Source organism: Microchirus variegatus, assembly GCF_963457635.1.
Source record: "Microchirus variegatus genome assembly, chromosome: 1".
In the NCBI taxonomy this organism is placed as follows: domain Eukaryota; kingdom Metazoa; phylum Chordata; class Actinopteri; order Pleuronectiformes; family Soleidae; genus Microchirus; species Microchirus variegatus.
The window spans coordinates 3,400,102-3,417,833 of record NC_139802.1 but is presented as its reverse complement, the minus strand read 5'-3'; the positions used below and the strand labels follow the sequence as shown (position 1 = coordinate 3,417,833).

At 41.6% G+C, this 17,732-nt stretch overlaps 1 protein-coding gene across 1 annotated transcript in view; it reads left to right on the top strand.

Annotated features, from left to right (window-relative positions):
• adamtsl4 (ADAMTS-like 4) overlaps nucleotides 1–17,732 on the top strand; it is a 55,324-nt gene that overhangs the window by 29,170 nt on the left and 8,422 nt on the right. Inside the window, exons 5-8 of the mRNA XM_083898197.1 lie at nucleotides 3,120–3,222; nucleotides 15,974–16,113; nucleotides 16,533–16,737; nucleotides 17,336–17,520. Of these exons, the coding sequence (XP_083754323.1) occupies nucleotides 3,120–3,222; nucleotides 15,974–16,113; nucleotides 16,533–16,737; nucleotides 17,336–17,520 (633 nt within the window). The remainder of the gene's footprint in view (nucleotides 1–3,119; nucleotides 3,223–15,973; nucleotides 16,114–16,532; nucleotides 16,738–17,335; nucleotides 17,521–17,732) is intronic.

Sequence of the window (17,732 nt, the reverse complement as noted above, 5' to 3'; positions counted from 1 at the left end):
GTAGTGTATGTTGTGATTTGGCACGATTAGAAATTAAATTTATTTGATCTGAATGATTTTTTTGAATTGTTCAAATCATTATTTCATGTCACAGTAGCGTGAGTGGAGCCAACTTTCCCTCTCTCCAACTATCACTTGTGCCAATAAACACAGTACATTTACATTAAAAAAATTGTAGTGTTATTCTGATAAAAACAGGCAGTAAAATATATATGAACATGTAAGTCTGAATTGAAATTGCACTAAATCGAGTTTGACTACAGCAGAGTCGAGCTACTGCTGTATATTCATTCAGACTAGAGTCGGAGTCGCTCTGAGCCGTTGCCAGAATTCCCAAGCTCGCCTGACACCTGGAAATAATAGAAGAAGCTGGTACACAGCAGAATAAGCTGCTGTGAAGCACGATCTGATCACAAGTGGTCACGGGAGAAGCGTCCAGGACACGTGAGCGTGGAGCGTAAACAGTCGTACTTTTAAAAAGCTGTCCACATGTGCGAGGCTCTCCCTGGACCGACGTTAACACCAGGTCTGAGCGGGACTGAAAACACACTCCCGTGATGAAGAAGGTTGAACTCCACTGTTACAAAAAAAATGCCCATAAATAACTAAAAAAAGAGTGTGAAACATTGGCCGAGTGCGCTGCGTAGTGAAGTTTGACGGGGCTGGTTTCACACTTCTGTACCAGATCAGAGACGACAGATGACCTCTGTGACGACCACATGCATTCCTCTACGCACAACAAAGGCAAAGTGTGAAATACGGCAAGACTCGCGTCAGTGAGTGCATGCTTGCACTTTTTTTAATGCATGAGAGTCTTTTAGTTACACTTTGTCAGAGGCGGGTTCACATGGGAACTGTCTGGTGTGTGTGTGTGTGTGTGTGTGTGCATAAATTTGACTGCTCCCTTGCTCTTGTCTCCCTTGATGAGGAACATTCCAGCTGTTTGTGACAGCTGTGCGAGAGCAGAGAGGTACAGGGAAAAAAAAAACCCCAAAGGGAAACAGGAACCAATCAAAGAGCCAGCGATGGCGGGAGACGAGAGGATTGTGAAGCTGACAGAGATTAGAGTTGCAAGGGAATCTGAGAGCTCTGTGTGCGGCATGCGAGAGTTCAAGAGTGTGTGTGTGTGTGTGTGTGTGTGTGTGTGTGTGTGTGTGTGTGTGTGTGTGTGTGTGTGTGTGTGTGTGTGTGTGTGTGTTCTTGTACTTGCGGCATACTGAGGACCAGTGAGGGTTTTTTAACCAACAAAGTGAGGTCATTTTTACGGAGTGAGGACATTTTGGCCGGTCCTCACTTTGTTTTCATTGAAATCACTTCCTTAGGTTGCTATAACATGCTATACTCAATTTGTAAAAGAAAAAAAAAAAAATAAATTTGGGACGAAATAGGATAGTATGATGTTTTTGTCAAATTTTGGACCAAAACATTTTTGTCAAATATTTTATTCAAAATTTGGACGACATAGTATTGTATGACAGTTTTGTAAAATTCTGGCCCAAAAATTACAACAACAACAAAAAAAAATGCTTTATGCTCTGGGGCTCCACCTGCAGATATTTTATGGTACTGCAACCAGTAGTTGTTTGTAGATGTCATTCATGAAGTAGATATTTGTAATTGTGTTGATTTATAAAGTAAAGTGGAAATGCTGGTCCTCAGTATGCAGCAAGTACAAGAATGTGTGTGTGTTTCTTGTACTTGCGGCATACTGAGGACCAGTGAGGGTTTTTTTAACCAACAAAGTGAGGTCATTTTTACAGAGTGAGGACATTTTGGCCGGTCCTCACTTTGTATTCATTGAAATCACTTCCTTAGGTTGCTATAACATGCTATATTCAATTTTTGGTAATTTTGGACCAAAAATTTTGGGTCAATTTTTTTATTTTTTTATTTTGGACGACATAGTATAGTATGACGTTTTTGTAAAATGTTCTACGAACATTTTTGGGTCAATATTTTTTTTCGAATTTTGGACGACAGTATGACGTTTTTGTAAAATTTTGGACCCAAAATAAAAAAAAAATAAAAAAAGTTTTCCAGCCGTTTTTGCTCTGGGGCTCCACCTGCAGACATTTTATGGTACTGCAACCAGTAGTTCTTTGTAGATGTAATTCATGAAGTAGATATTGGTAATTGTGTTGATTTATAAAGTGGAAATGCTGGTCCTCAGTATGCAGCAAGTACAAGAATAACCTCTGATAAATACATACGTGTCGGAAGAATGTGTGTGTGTGTGTGTGTGTGTGTGTGTGTGTGTGTGTGTGTGTGTGTGTGTGTGTGTGTGTGTGTGTGTGTGTGTGTGTGTGTGTGTGTGTGTGTGTGTGTGTGTTTGTGTGTGTGTGTGTTGGTCCTCATGGAGGCCAAAACCTGATCCTAATGAGGTACAATTTGATTCTGAGGCACTGTTTAAGTTTTAGGGCTAAGATATGATCTGTGGTTAGGTTAGGGTTAGGCAGTAAATGGTTATGGTTATGGTTGGACATAACCCAAACCTCTGTTGTGTGTGTGTGTGTGTGTGTTACAGTCAGTGAAATATAAACCAGCAGAGTCTGTGATGATCTTTTAGCTTTGGTTTTGAGGTACTTGTGCAGGTACTGTGTACTATTTCCACTATATGTCTCTATATAAGGGCCCCTTCTGATTAAGCACAAGTCGGACATGTGTTCATACAACACAACACAACACAACACACACACAGGCATACATGTGCTCACTCAGTCACTAGCATTCTGTGGTCATGCACTGAAAGCCACAGTGGATTTATGTGCGCTGTCGCTTCCAAAAAGTTTATTATTTCCATATGCTGCTAATACACTCACTGACTGCCAAAGCAGCAGGGAGAGTGTGTGAGCGTGTGCGTGTGAGAGAGAATGTGTGTGTGTGTGTGTGTTTTTATATAGGGGTATGGTAGGGATTTGCTCTGATCTTAAGTTAATTCTCCTTGCGCTGTTTTTTTCCTCACTTGTTCTCGCAGCTCTCCGCTCCACCCTTACTTACTCCAGGGAGTGGGAGAGAAACAGGTTTAAGAGCTGGGTGATTTCATATCGTTTCAATGCATGGTAGTGATGCGTCTAACATTCCTCTCTGTCTGTGTCTCTGTCTCTGTTTGGCTCTTCTAGGTGTGTGCAGGAGGAACGCTGGACTCCAGAGCAGAGCAGTGTGCAGCATTTAACACTCAGGAGTTCATGGGTCGCCTCTACAGCTGGGAGCCTTTCACTGAGGGTGAGGACTGAGCGAAGCACTCGCACGGTGGTGTAGAGTTCAGCTGCATGCACCTTAATGTGATAATAGGAGGGGAGAGGAGGGGAAATGAGAGGAGAGCAAGGGGAGGAAAATTGTCAGGAAAATGTGCGATTACTGGAGTGAAGTGTTGCTCTGGCATCAGTATTTGTTTACAGGCCTCAACAACACGCCCCAACCCACCACCATGTCCTCCTCTCATTGGCTACACGAAGGACAGTGAGAGAGGGGGGGAAAAAATGACTGGAACTCTGTCTGATTTCATTCTTTGCACAAACACTCACTCATTGCTCTCTTTTTCCTCTCATTTTGTCCATCATGTCCCTTTTTTCCCCTTCTCTCCTCCCGAGCCTCCCCTCGACTCCGTGGCTAAAGTACGCAGATTCCTACCGAGTGAGATAAAGCAAGAGAAAGACGTAGAGAGGGAGGTGAGAGGTGATGGGATGCAAGTGTTTCATCACATGACCGCTGGGAGAAAAGGGAGACGACATAGTTTGTGTGTGTGTGTGTGTGTGTGTGTGTGTCGGTGTCTTGTTTCTCTGTATGCTCACTCCTGTGTGTGTGTGTGTGTAATAGGCTGTGAAGACAAATGTTGATTCAAACCTATCTTTGTGGTTTTTTGTGAGGACATTTTGGCAGATTCATCTTTATTGAGTTTTTCGAGGAATAGATAGGGATTAAGGTAGAGTTAGGTCACATATGTTAAAGTCAAGGCCCGGGGGCCAGATGTGGCCCGCCACGTCATTTTATGTGGCCCGCGTTTGATTAATTGGTCTTAAAAATCTGTGTTAAAATAGGTCTATGCTGCTCTAAGGCGTGCGTTGACCATAAACTACATTTCCCACAATGCATGGCGTGCCGGCATCAACATCGCGGACCAGTTTACATCTATAATGCATCATATTTGTAACTTGAATAAGTAATAAATACAGAAAGTTATTTAGCAATATGTTACAGAGTAGTTTCCTTTATTTTACATTGTATTTGGTATTTGGTTCACATCTAAGTGAGTCGGGAATACATTGTCTGTCAGTGTCCTCTCTAATAATGAGGTACAAGAATGTACTAGTAAAGAGATACGGCTGCAAACAGGTTGGAGTATGACTGAATATACAGAGAAGCGCCAAAAAAACGTCTCAGAAAAGAATTCTACTGCTCAAAAAACCCGCCAGTTCAGCAGTTTGACAGAATAAACGTTCCTGGCCCCGCCCACCAGTCAGTTCTGATAGTATTGCTTGACAGAGCCTGTCAACAACAACAAAAATCACCGAAAATGTAACACGGCAGCTTTACTTTATTGTCTTATACTCTTTATTTATCCATGTCTACATAGCCAATAGTATTGAGTTGCTTCCATTTGCATTGGCTGATTAGATATTTGCGTTAACAAGCAGTTCAGTGTACCTAATAAAGTGGCCAGTGAGTGTAGATTAGATTCATGCCTGCAGTAATCCGTGTGCCTGCATTCATGCCTTTTGTATGTGTGTGTCTGTGTTGTTTACTTTTTGTTAAGTGTACAAAAGTTCAGCGCTGTGGACAGTGTGTCTTATTTCCTTAGTTTTTTTTACGGATGGACAGCAATAGAAGAAGAGAGAGAGAGAACTGAACAGATATTTGACAGAAAAGGGGGAAAAAGATAGAGAGACGACTGCAAACATAAGGGGTTTTGGAAGTGAGTGAGGTAAAGAGAAGGAAAAACACAGCTGGTGGATGATATAAACATTATTTGTCATTACACTCGCCTCGGTGTATTTACAGTGCGATTGATTTTATTGGCACCAAGGACGTTCGACTTAATGGATCTAAGATATTATGCGGAAAAATGTTTGGACACGTATGTTTGTGTATCTGTCTGTGGTCACTGTATCAGCTGGTTGAAGTTACTCGACACACTCGCCGTGAGAGCGTGGAGCCAGAAAAGAGACGGGCAACACTATTCAACTGCATACATTGCTATATTTTTATTCCCACATTTAAAGGTCCATTATGTAAATAAATCTAAAGCAACTGGTCATAAAATCCTCCTAATATGTCACAGAGACTCAGGAATAATGTTCATATAACAAACTGAACTCACCAACAACAACAGTACAGACAGAATATTTGCATTAAAAACAATATTTTGCAGACTGCAAATCATGTTTATGTTTTGAAATCATGTTTTGGCATGTGGCGCCACCTACCGCCCTCTACCAATCATTGCAGTCAGTAGAATCTCAGCTGCCGAGTTACGTCTGAGCTACAATGGCGAAGAAAACGAAACCTAAAAGACCTCTGTATTTTGAATTTGAGTGTAGTAACCGTTTTTGGCCACATTCTTACACATGGCGCCTTTAAAGGTGCATTATGTAATCAATCTAAAGCAACTGGCCATAAAATCCTCCGAATATGTCACAGAGACTCAGGAATAATGTTCATATAACAAACTGAACTCACCAACAACAACAGTACAGCCAAAATAGAGTCTCTGCTGCCGAGCAACCACGGGTTGCCAGTTACGTCTGAGCTACAATGGTGGAGAAAATTAAACCTAAAAGACGCCGGTATTTTGATTTTAGTAATCGTTTTTTGGCCACATTCTTACATATGGCACCTTTAAATAATGCACACATATACAATACTCTTATCTAAATACAAACAAAATTGAAAACAGAGGCTCACAAGAACAGTATTTATTAGGACAGGACAATAACAGTAAAAGTTAAAGCTGCGCTCATCAGCGTTTTACAAATTAAAAACAAGTCAGACACACGAGGTCATTATTACAAACCCACAGAGAATCATTTCTCAACTCTGCAGTTCCCACTTTGAGCTCACTGTTATTGCTTTTCCAGCCCACGACTTAACTGTCATGGTTCATCACTCCGGTCAGCGTCATGTTCAGCCTCATGTTCAGCCTCGGCAGAGATGTTTACAGTAAAAAAAAATGAAGTCCCTCTTCAACTCTGCTCACCGTCACACTACCAACATACAAATGTATCTACAAGCCACTGTGATTATTGTACATCCATCGAACAGAATTATTGTTTGACATGTTAAAGGTGCCATATGTAAGAATGTGGCCAAAACGGTTACTACAATCAAATTCAAAATACCGAGGTTTCTTTTAGGTTTCTTTTTTTTAACACGTAACTGCCGAACCCGTGGTTGCTCGGCAGCTGAGACTCTACTGACTGCAATGATTGGTAGACGGCGGTAGGTGGCGCCACATGCCAAAACATGATTTGCAGTCTGCAAAATATATTTTTTTAATGCAAATATTTTGTCTGTACTGTTGTTGGTGAGTTCAGTTTGTTATATGAACATTATTCCTGAGTCTCTGTGACATATTAGGAGGATTTTTATGGCCAGTTGATTTAGATTTATTACATAATGCACCTTTAAATATGTGTTTGATAAATGAAAGCTGGGGGTAGGAAACATACCTTTGCTTGCCCCATAATAACCTATCACAGTAATGTAAAGCAGGTCATCTAGGACTCCCACACCTCATTTAACATAAATCTTCTACCTTAGGGAACTCTGACCTGTGACAGGAGATCACTGGGCAGTTCAGACAGAGATAGAGTGTTCTCTTATTCATTGTTCCACTGAGCAGCTGCACATACAGTACATGTTCCTCCAAGTGAAGACGATTCAACTCCTTCAACAATTTCTTCCTTCTTGCATTTAACAACCAGGGTTGACAAAAGTAAAAAAAGCAAAACAACAAGGGATAAAACATCAGTAAAACTGTAAAATAGTGAAATAATAAAATGTTTTTTTTTTAAAAATGGTTTCCCTGCTCCAACACACCTGGTTCAAATGGTCAGCTCATCAACACGCTCTACATTGATTTGAATCAGGTGTGTTGGAGCAGGGAAACAGGACAGTGAGTCCCTGATGACCTGGATTGACAAACCCTGATCTAGATAGAAGTGTTCTCATCCTGAAGTGAAGGCCAAGGAGAAGAGGTGTGTTTTTTAAAAGTGATTTCAAATGTTCAAAGGTGGGGGGCAGATTTAATTTCTTCCATGTTTTGGGGGCAGCTACAGAAAAAAAGTTCTCAATCACCCCGAGTTGTAGTCGTGTTTGAGGCTCGTCTAAAACCAACCTGTTATTAGACCTCAGAGCTCACTGCTCATGCTCCAAAGCAACCTAAAAGAAAAAAAAAAGAGATGGAAAATGAATGCTATGATACTTGTGTCAGGGGTGGGCGGAGTGTTTCAGAAATAGAGAGATTGCCTTTGATCATGTGTGTGTGTGTGTGTGTGTGTCTGCTCATGATCAAGATAATGAGGCTGCCTGGATTTATTTAGATTTTATGGCTGTAGAATTATCAAAATGTTCAAAGAGTGAGTGCTTCCGCCCCCCTTTTTCCGACGACTTTCACTTTCTATATCTGGCTTTACTTACTGTACTGTACTGAGAAGCAGAGGCGGTTCTAGAGTCTGTAGGGGCCCTAAGCAAAAATTCCCAGGGGGCCCTTCCTTCCAACCAGTGTTCATCACCATTATGTCATAAATAATCTGACACCAACAAAAAATGTATGAGTTCAAAATATTATTTTTTTTCCAAAATGAATGAAATAACATGGAAAAACGTAATTAAAAAGTATCTGAAAATATAAATGTAAAGAACAATAAAATACTGTAAAAAAGAACCCACATTATAAACAATATAAATATATAGAACAATAAAATACTGTAAATAACAGAAAAAAAACATATAAATTAAGTTACAAAAAGATGCATTACACTGTAAATAATTCTCTTCATTTTCCAACTTGCAGAACGATAACTTCACACAGGTTAAAGTGAGGTGGGGCCCCTTTAGGGAGGTTTCCTACTGAGATGTCATTGCAAATCGCCCATTGTTTTTATAGGGGGACGTTTCAGTAAAAACAGCCCTCAGGCTCCGAGAGTCGGGGACCCCCTATCAGCTCGGGGGCCCCAAGCAGTTGCCTGCCTTGCCTGTTCACAAACTGCGCCTCTGCTGAGAAGCTGACGTCACAAAGATGTGACACTGGTGAATCTTGTCTGTGATTGGACGGTCGTTCTGCAGAAGTCCTGAGGTTCCACCGTAGCGACTCTATTTCTCTGCCTTCCTGTATCTGTTCATCCATCTTCTACCACTTTATCCCCCACGTGAGGGTCGTGCAGCCAATCTCCGCTGACATAGGCCGATACCCTGCACAGATCGCCAGTCCATATAGTTTTTGAATTTTCTAGATATCACAATTTTCAATAGCTCCTGTCTGCTGCAGTTTTACTGCAGTTTTGTTATGGTTGCATCAATCCTTGGCCAGTGTTTGTGTCCTGTGTTAAAACTTAGGTTGTTTCACAGTTAAATATAATAGTTCAGGAGTATAATTTTGTTTTCTTCCCACTACTCCAGTTTCCTATGAAAGTCCAAAGGTTGGAGTGGGCGATGTGGAAAAAGCACTAAAATACCTCTGTATTTGGAATTGTTTTAAAGTCACGGGCAAGGGCTTTTGTTTTGGACAAAGTAACCCAATAGGAACATCTGTTTTTGTGTAATACCTTCAATAACATTGCAGTTATTTCCTCTTAAATGGCCCGTCTACCTAGTATTTCCATTTCTGTGGCACAGTTGCTCTGCTGTTCAGTTTCCTGCTTTGTCTCAGGAAGAACACGACAAGTCAAACTTATAGAATCACGTTATATGTGACGGTTTGACGGTCGTTCTTGAGGACGGAGGCAGATGTAGTCGATGCGTACTGCACACACACGTGTGCCAGTGGTCCTCACAGGGGTATCTGCTGGAGTCAGACTGTCTGTATAAACATACGGGGGCTTTCTCATTCCCACCCGTCTCCGTGTATCAGTGAGTGGGAAGAGTAAGATTACTGTATTTATCCCGACTCGAGCTGCTCTTAAATGTTCTGCTTCTGCTGTGCGTCTTTGCCCTCTCTCTTCTCTTCTCTTCTCCGCTCGAGCTTATTTCAAACCCCCGTCACGACTCTTTGGCGGAGAGAGGAAAGGACTGGACGTGGACGGAAGAGGGGGAAGAAAAACAGAGAGACAAACTCTGATTTAGGGAGTTAACCGAATAAATCAAATTAATCACGATTTGTGCATTAGAAAGACACACAGTTCAGGGGGGTTTTTTTCACTGAGAACTATTTGCAGATGACATCAGTGGGGTCAGACACACTCAATCTGTGCTGGAGATGATCCTTTTCCACTCTGCTAAGTAAACTGTATTGCACTGTTTACTTCAGTCGAGTCCCATTGGCTGCAGCCCAGGCCTTCACATCTAAGTTCCCATCTGCACACTGGAAACCTTTTTTATTAACCTCTTCAGGACCTTCTACCGACATAAACACTGACCTTTGTCAGGAACAGTGTTCCTCGTGGGAACCAAAGCCTGGTTCTCATGACGCTGAATATTCCTGCGGTTATTGATTTGGGTTGGATGTAAATTGTTGTGTGTTGTGTGTTGTGTAGTGCAAGACATTAAAATACAAATACATCTGTTTTATTCTGGGACCATCCTGTCATCGCTGACAGAATTTGGCATGCATACTTCTCATTACTGTAACTCCTAGTTTGTGATATCTAGAAAATTCACAAGCTAAGGACTGGCGTGTGACCCTGCCTTTCACCCTATTTCAGCTGAGATCGGCACAGCAACCCAAGCGAGCCTCATGTGGAGGATAAAGCAGTAGAAGAGATCGATGGATACCGGAAAGCAGAGAAATAGAGCTTTGCGCTCATATACTTGTCATTATTGTAGCCCTCAGGACTTCCGCTCGTCCAATCACAGACAAGATTTGCTTATTCCTAAATGTTTGAATAACTGCCAGAAAGTGAACGTTATCCTGGAAAACGGAGCAGAAAGAGGCAGAAGCACTCGCTCATTGTACATTTTTTGACAATTCTACAGCCATGAAATCTAAATAAATCCAGGAAGTCTCATTATCTTCATGGTCATAAAAGCAGAGGTGGAAAGTAACGAAATACATTTACCCAAGTTACTGTGTATTGAATACTTTTTTATGTATTTTGTATTTTTTAAAGGGATACTTCACCGATTTGAATGTGGCTTTGTATTGCTAGAATAGCAGTAGTATTTCTTTTAGAAAATGTGCATCCCTTCCTCAGTTTTTCACTGAGTTGTAAAAAAAATCTGTTTTCCATTTTCAAAATGTGCCCTACTGTGATGCAAAACGCGTCATTTGACTCACAGTAGGGCAAATTTGGATAAGGGAAAACAGATTTTTTTACAAGTCAGGGAAAAACTGAGGGAGGGAAGCACATTTTCTAAAAAATACTACTGCTATTCAAGCAATACAAAGCCACATTCAAATCGGTGAAGTATCCCTTTAAGTACAATTTAAAATCAGGATTTTGTATTTTACTTGAGTACGTATTGACTCAAGTATTGTACTTAGTTACTTTATAAATCCTATCCGTTACTGAGTAAAAATAAAAATTCAGCACAATGAAGACCTACAGGGGGAAAATATACTTCTACTTCAGTACATTTTCAGATGACTACTTTTACTTCTACTGGAGTAATATTTAATCAAAGTACTTTTACTTGAGTACAATATTTTAGCACTTTTTCCACCTCTGCATAAAAGGCTTAAATGAGTTCTCTATCAGCTCCACACTTCTCCCTTTGCCTGCCCCTGCACTGCTGCTGGTGTATACACACAAACGCTCCCTCAGTCATAGCTGATAGTATTGCCTGACAGAGCTGGTTGCCTGATTACAAAAAATGAAGCATGCACAAAATGTATCATTGCGTGTTTTCACGAAGACCAAACGGGCAGAACAGTAACTTCAACAAAAACACCGAAAGATATTTGTTTTGGGTGTTTTGGTACACTGTTTACATGTCACCAAAATGTGCGTACTGCAGCTTTAAGTTAAGGGTTGGGTATAAAGTTGTCAGGCTGTCCAAAAATGCAGTGTCATAACAAGGAAGGCACCGAATAGTGTATTAGTCATCAAACTACACACACACAGAGCTCCATGTACTTCCTGTAAGTACTTCCACTGAACTGAATGTGTTCTACTCTGTATGAACTTCTTTTTTATGCCTTCCAGGTGACACCTCTGTAATATATGTACTGCTAACTGTTGTGGCCTATGGTTTGGAGCTGGATGCTCGAACTGTAAAGCTGCCACTGCACTTATAAACCACGTAAGTGATAGTTCTGACTAATGTCCCCCAGGGCCCCGGCCCTGAAAGCAGTAACACTGTAGTTTTGTAATCGCTGCACGTGCAGGTGTTTGTTTTACTCCAATATTCCCTTTTTTCAGGCCTCTTCCCCTCCACACACACACACCCATCCTCCACTCTTCCTGTCCCACTGCCTCCGTCTCTCTCTCTCTCTCTCTGTTGGAGTTTGTTTAGATGGAGAGATAGTGGGGAAGTATATTTAGACAATATATATATTATTCCACTGTCTGAGCCCTAAGCTCAGAGAGGCAGAACGAGACAGTGGAAGAGAAAGAGAAAGAGAGGCCAGAGATGGAGGCAAAGCTAAGGAAAGCGAAGGATAAGGACTGAAAATGTGGAGAGAAGATTAGATTTTTAGGAGCTGCAGAGTTCTCAAGCATGACATCAGGACAGGAATTAAAGAAGAGGAGAGAGAGAGAGAGTTCATGAGTGGCAACGTGTCTCCCACGTTTAACTCGCTGTCTCTCGTCTGTCAGACTCCAGTCTAATCTCACAAAGATAATATGATGGACTGAAAGAGAGAACAGCAGTGGAGAGAGAGAGAGAGAGAGAGTTATTAAACAGAAGACTGATAGTAGACCAGTGGTGGTAGCTGTGTTTAAATGTAATGTTTGGCTCATTTGGATGGCTGTCATGGATACTATCTCTTGCTATTGTACAGTAGCCATACATAAATTAGTGTGTTGTTACATGAAGCGATAACACATTGATATCTGTAAAATAACAAATAACATGTGAAGGCTTTTCAACATTAAAGCTCCCATAGAGTGGTCCTGTTGCACATATATGTTAGTTATGGAGGTCTACTTACATACATTAACTTGTTTTTATGGTCAAAAACCTCCTATTTGCTGTAAATGAGCCGATAGAAATCCTCTTTTCTGACGCTTTTCTGAGCCGCGATAATTCAGACTGAACTCTCACACCCAGAAAACAGAGTGTGTTGTGATTGGCCAGCCAGCGTAGAGCCTTCCCAACTGTCTCGTGATTGGCCAGTACCCGGAAGTGACATGATCAGCACACCAGCTCTCAGAAGCGCAGCTCCCCCCTCTGGAACGGTGGATGCACTGCTACTCATTATCAAAACATTGTTTTAACCATGTTTAAAAATAGCTTCTTCACGACTCCCCGCCACAGTCCTTTTTATGACTTTGACCCAGAGTCAGAAGACACTGTCGCTCGTGAAACACCTCCACAACGGACGTTATTCTTCTTCTGCGGTTCAATGTACGCAACCGGATGTGCCCGGACTAGTGCCCGGAGCAGGACGATCTGCTGTTCTGGAGAACCGTTGTTTACGTAAACGGAACGGGGTTTTTTCAGAGATCTCACTGAGCCCGAGATTACAATAAAACACATCGTTCTCAGCAGTGGCTGAACTGTTTGTTTAGAAACTTCAGGGCTTCATAAACAAGGTAATGACGCAGATACACATCAAAAAACAGCGTTAATTGGAACTTCCGGTCTAGGTCCGCTTTAAAAGCCATGGGTGCTGAATAGGTGGCCGCTTCTAATTTTGTCAAAAGGTATTTTGTTTATTTAAAGGTGCATTATGTAATAAATCTAAAGCAACTGGCCGTAAAATCCTCCTAATATGTCACAGAGACTCAGGAATAATGTTCATATAACAAACTGAACTCACCAACAACAACAGTACAGACAAAATATTTGCATAAAAAAAAATATATTTTGCAGACTGCAAATCATGTTTACGTTTTATAAATCATGTGGCGCCACCTACCGCCGTCTACCAATCATTGCAGTCAGTAGAGTCTCAGCTGCCGAGCAACCACGGGTTGCCAGTTACGTCAGAAAACGAAAACCAAAAGACCTCGATATTTTGAATTTGAATGTAGTAACCGTTTTTGGCCACATTCTTACATACGGCACCGTTAATCATTTGCCAAATTAACCAAACGTGAGGTAAAAAGCATTGAAAAGTGTGTTGTATTTGGCAAACTCTTCAACGTCCACAGCTTTTAATGTTGAAATGTCAACACGTTGAAGTGTTAGAAACAGAGGATACACAACTGATCCCTAAGCTCCTGCAAACTGATTTAAGGATTTTGGGGTGAGGGACCTCTGCACCAGCAGAACGTTTATTACTCGGCTCATTTTAACACGTGTGCTGTGTGTGTTTTCGAGGAAGATAATTCGTTTGGACTTTTTGTCAGAAAATTCATGTACCTAGTTGTACTTGGCCTTCAGTTCTCTGCAAGCTTGTGGAAAGATAAACATTCAGTCTCACCACTTCCACCCACTTAGCGAAACTAAATACATCCCCTAATGTCCTTACATATTTTTAAACCATGGATAAAAGACACAAAAGTGTACATGGTGTTTTTGGCCAGTGTTCCAGGTTCTTCCCTGGTGCTGATATATAAAAAGCCTTTTTGTCTGACACTTGTTTGGGAAGCGTCCTGCTGCAATAGAAACCAACAAAACAATGAAATGGCATCTCAACAGTCCAGTTTTTTTTGTAATTCCTCTCCTTTTGTCTAGAGGTTTTACGTCTTTTATAATTTGTGTTCTTCTTCTTGTGTTACACCTGGCAAAGTATGCCGAATTCAGCGAAAGTATGTTTTGTTTTTTTTCCCTTCGTGTTCACTATAAATACTATAGTGCTATTGCATTCTCCCCAGGTCAGACGAGGTGAAAACAGAGGTCTGGTATTTGACCTTTTCCTCTTTGATCTTGACCATCTTTTAAGAACCTCTTGACTCTGAAGATGGTTAGAACTTAAGGGTTATATGACTTTGATGTTTTGACATGGGAGAGTAATAGAGAGTGACCCATTACACTGCCTAACCTTTATTATTGTTATCATTATTATTAGCAGTAGCAGTAGTGATATTATATGAACGCTAGCATCAGCAACACGGTTTTAATACTTTATAATGTCCCCTTTCTTCTTTTTTGTTGTTGTTGTTTTGAACTAAAGACGTTGAAAAAAAGTCTCTATTTTTCAAAGTGATTTAAGGACACGATCATAAAACTGTAGACGCTTTTACTGATCCTCAGCAAAGTGGCCTGCTGTTCACATTTTTATACAGTACTGTACCAACATTAGAAATCACACTTTCAGAAACCCTTTAACCCTTGAACTTTCAATCACATAACTCCTCCCTCTCACCTGCAACTTACTCTATGACCCCTATTCATTCTATGAGGTCATGTCTATATCTCTATACCAGACAAACACTGCTTTTTACACGTGCGCACAGGTGGACACACACACACACACACACACCAGACTAAGCCTGCGGCCTTTAGCTTATGTTTCACTCCCTCTGTATAATAGAGCCTCCCACTGCCCCAGTCTTCTTTAAAACAATAGTAAAACAATAATTTGACAATTTTGGTTATGCATGAATTCGGTATCCAGGTAAAGGTTTTTTTTTTTTTTTTTTTTTTTTTTTTTTTTTTTTAGTGTATAACCTCAATGAGATTTATTGGTGGGAAGGTGCAATTTGAGTTTTTTTTTTTTTTTTTTTACGAGGCAGGCCTGAGGATGTCTACAGGTAGACACCTGGGCCTGTGAGAAAAAGACTCCATACTAAAACTAATCTAAATGGCAGATATTGAAAACAAATAAAAGTTGGTTGATTAGGGTGTGCAGACCTTTTTTTTTGGTTCTTTTAATGATCAATATTACTTATGTGACGTTGGGCATAAAAACTGGAAACGGGAGGAACAAGACTCCGCCCACGACACCGGTACTTTACAATCCTTCCCTCTGGACGCAGGCACAGAACACAAGGCAGGTTTTAAAAAGAGCCTGATCGCCCTCTGCTAGAGCAGTTTTAAACAAAAACAACTTGTACGTAAAACAGTTTAACAGTTCTAAATGTTGTGTTTTTTTAAATGTGGCACACCTGTATAGTCCTGTGAAAATGACTTTCCATTTGGGACAATAAACTAACTTTACATACATGCAGGCAAATAAATAATAATAAAAAGATCAATATTGCTCTTTTAATTTCTTACTAAGCATATTTCCCAAATTGTGTACTATTCTCTATTAAAGTGCCGTTATTTTTCATCAGAACACCCCTTCACATAGCTTATACCTTGCTCCCATTCACCTTTGAGATCCTCAGTGTTCACATCTTTTTTGTCTGCTTATTCTCCAAGTGCTAATGGTTTCCTTTGTCTCCTTCACTGATTTCTCCCGTATGTTTTCTGATTTCACATACGCGTCTCCCTGCAGCGAGCGCCCGTTGGGTTCCTCTCGCAGCTCTAACCTCCCTTGACCTTACGTTTATGCTTCTCTTCTGGGTATATTTCTCCTGGGAAGGTTGCAGCAGCGAGTCCACTTGCACTGAGCAGCACTGGAAATAGCCTCATCACTCTCTCAGTGTATGACAGTCATGTGTTATAGAGTCTGGCCTTGGTTTCCTGACCACATGGTAAAGCGCTCATCACCCAGCTGTGTTCTCTCCATCGCCAGACACACAGTCGCACACACACAGGTCATCTCATGGTGACACGTGTGTCATGCTGTGCAGTGACCATGCTTTGCTTCGTTTCTGTGTTGCAGTTGGTGCAGACAAACAGTGCGAGCTAACGTGCCGACCCGCCAGCTATCGATTCTACGTTCGTCAGGCCGAGCGTGTCAGAGATGGGACTCCCTGCTTCAACGTCAGCTCAAATGACGTGTGCGTCGAAGGACGATGTCTGGTGAGTGGATTTAAAAATGTGCGCGTGTGAGATTTGTGCCTCAGAGGCGCTGTTTCTGAGCCCAAGTCCCTCGTGTCTAGTCTGGGGTTGACAAAATCCAGAATGTGGCTGTGTGTTAGTCTCATGTCTGCTGGCTGATTTAAGCCTGGCATTCAGGTTTGGAGTGTCTTCCAATCTTTTTTATGACCCCATTCTGGGCCTCTTTTCTCTGTATCTGTCCCTCTTTGTCTGAGCTCACACTCATTCCATGCTTGTGGTTTTGGTAGGAATCTGATGAGCAACACGTACCCATTTGCACAAACAACACGAGTGGAATAGCCGTTTTCCCTTCTGTTCCTGCCCGTACCCCAGTGTCTCTATTGTTCCCCCCATTGTTTAACCCATCACACCGACATCTTTTCTCCTTCCTCTCCTGCCAGACTGAGGGATGCGATGGTGCGCTGGGCTCCGGCTCCGCGATTGACAAGTGCGGAGTGTGTGGTGGGCGGGACACGTCCTGTCGAAAGGTGACGGGGACCTTCCAAAATGCCACGGTTCCCCTCGGTTACCACAAGATTCTGGACATCCCACCTGGAGCAACGTTCATTAACATCACGGAGAAGAGAGCAAGTCCAAACTACCTGGGTAAGAGGCTTGCACAGCTATTCTTCTGAGGACGCTGCATTGACTTCCATTCGTTTGGACATCCTAAACAAAGTGTTATCCCTAAAAAAAAAAATAAGCACTAAGCCAAACCTTAACTGAACCACAATTCAAATCTTAGCCCTGCAGTGTTTTACAGTCCTGAAGAGGTAACAGTGCACACACACACACAGAAAGAGAGAGAGAGAGAGGGTGTTAAGGATTTCTTGAATAATACTGTTTGCAGCTCCAGTAAAATTGAGACGTTGGCAAGGAAATTTAGGATTTGGCCCATGAGCATATGTGTGCTGGCCTGAATTAAGACTGTAAATTGTGTGGCCTTGTAGACTCGGGGCGGATAAAGCTTGTATTGTTAGAGCCCAATGGGAGCTAGTGAAGTGTGCAATGTGTGTGTTTGTCTTACCAGCATTGTGTGGAGTAATGAGAGCACTCCAAAGTCTGTGTTTGTCTGTCTCGGAGTGTGTGTGTGTTTGAGCCTATTGGTGGTTTCCCTTCAGAATTCACCTCTGTGTGCACTGAAAGTCAAAATAATAATAACTAGATTAACCTCAGATTATGATTTTTTTTTTTTTTCCTCCAGCCATGAGGAGTGGAACAGGAGCTTCTGTCGTGAACGGTCGTTGGGCTGTGGACCCACCAGGAGAGTATCAGGCGGGGGGGACGACCTTCACCTACACCAGACCTAGAACAAACGTGGAGGGGGAGGAAGAGAAGGGAGAGTCCCTCAAAGCTCCTGGACCTACTACCACACAGCTGCAGCTATATGTAAGTGCTGGAACATATAAAGCCATTTTTAAACCCACTAAGTTAACTTACATGTGTAGTATCACATGCACAATTCACATTAAGCCTGAGGCTGCGCTCTCCCGCTTTGTGTCGAGATGGTCCTTCAGATAGGCAGCATTATTTAAGCATTACAGTGGGATAAGCACACATCAGTCTATCCGTGGCTAATATTTTATTAAAGTAAAGAAATC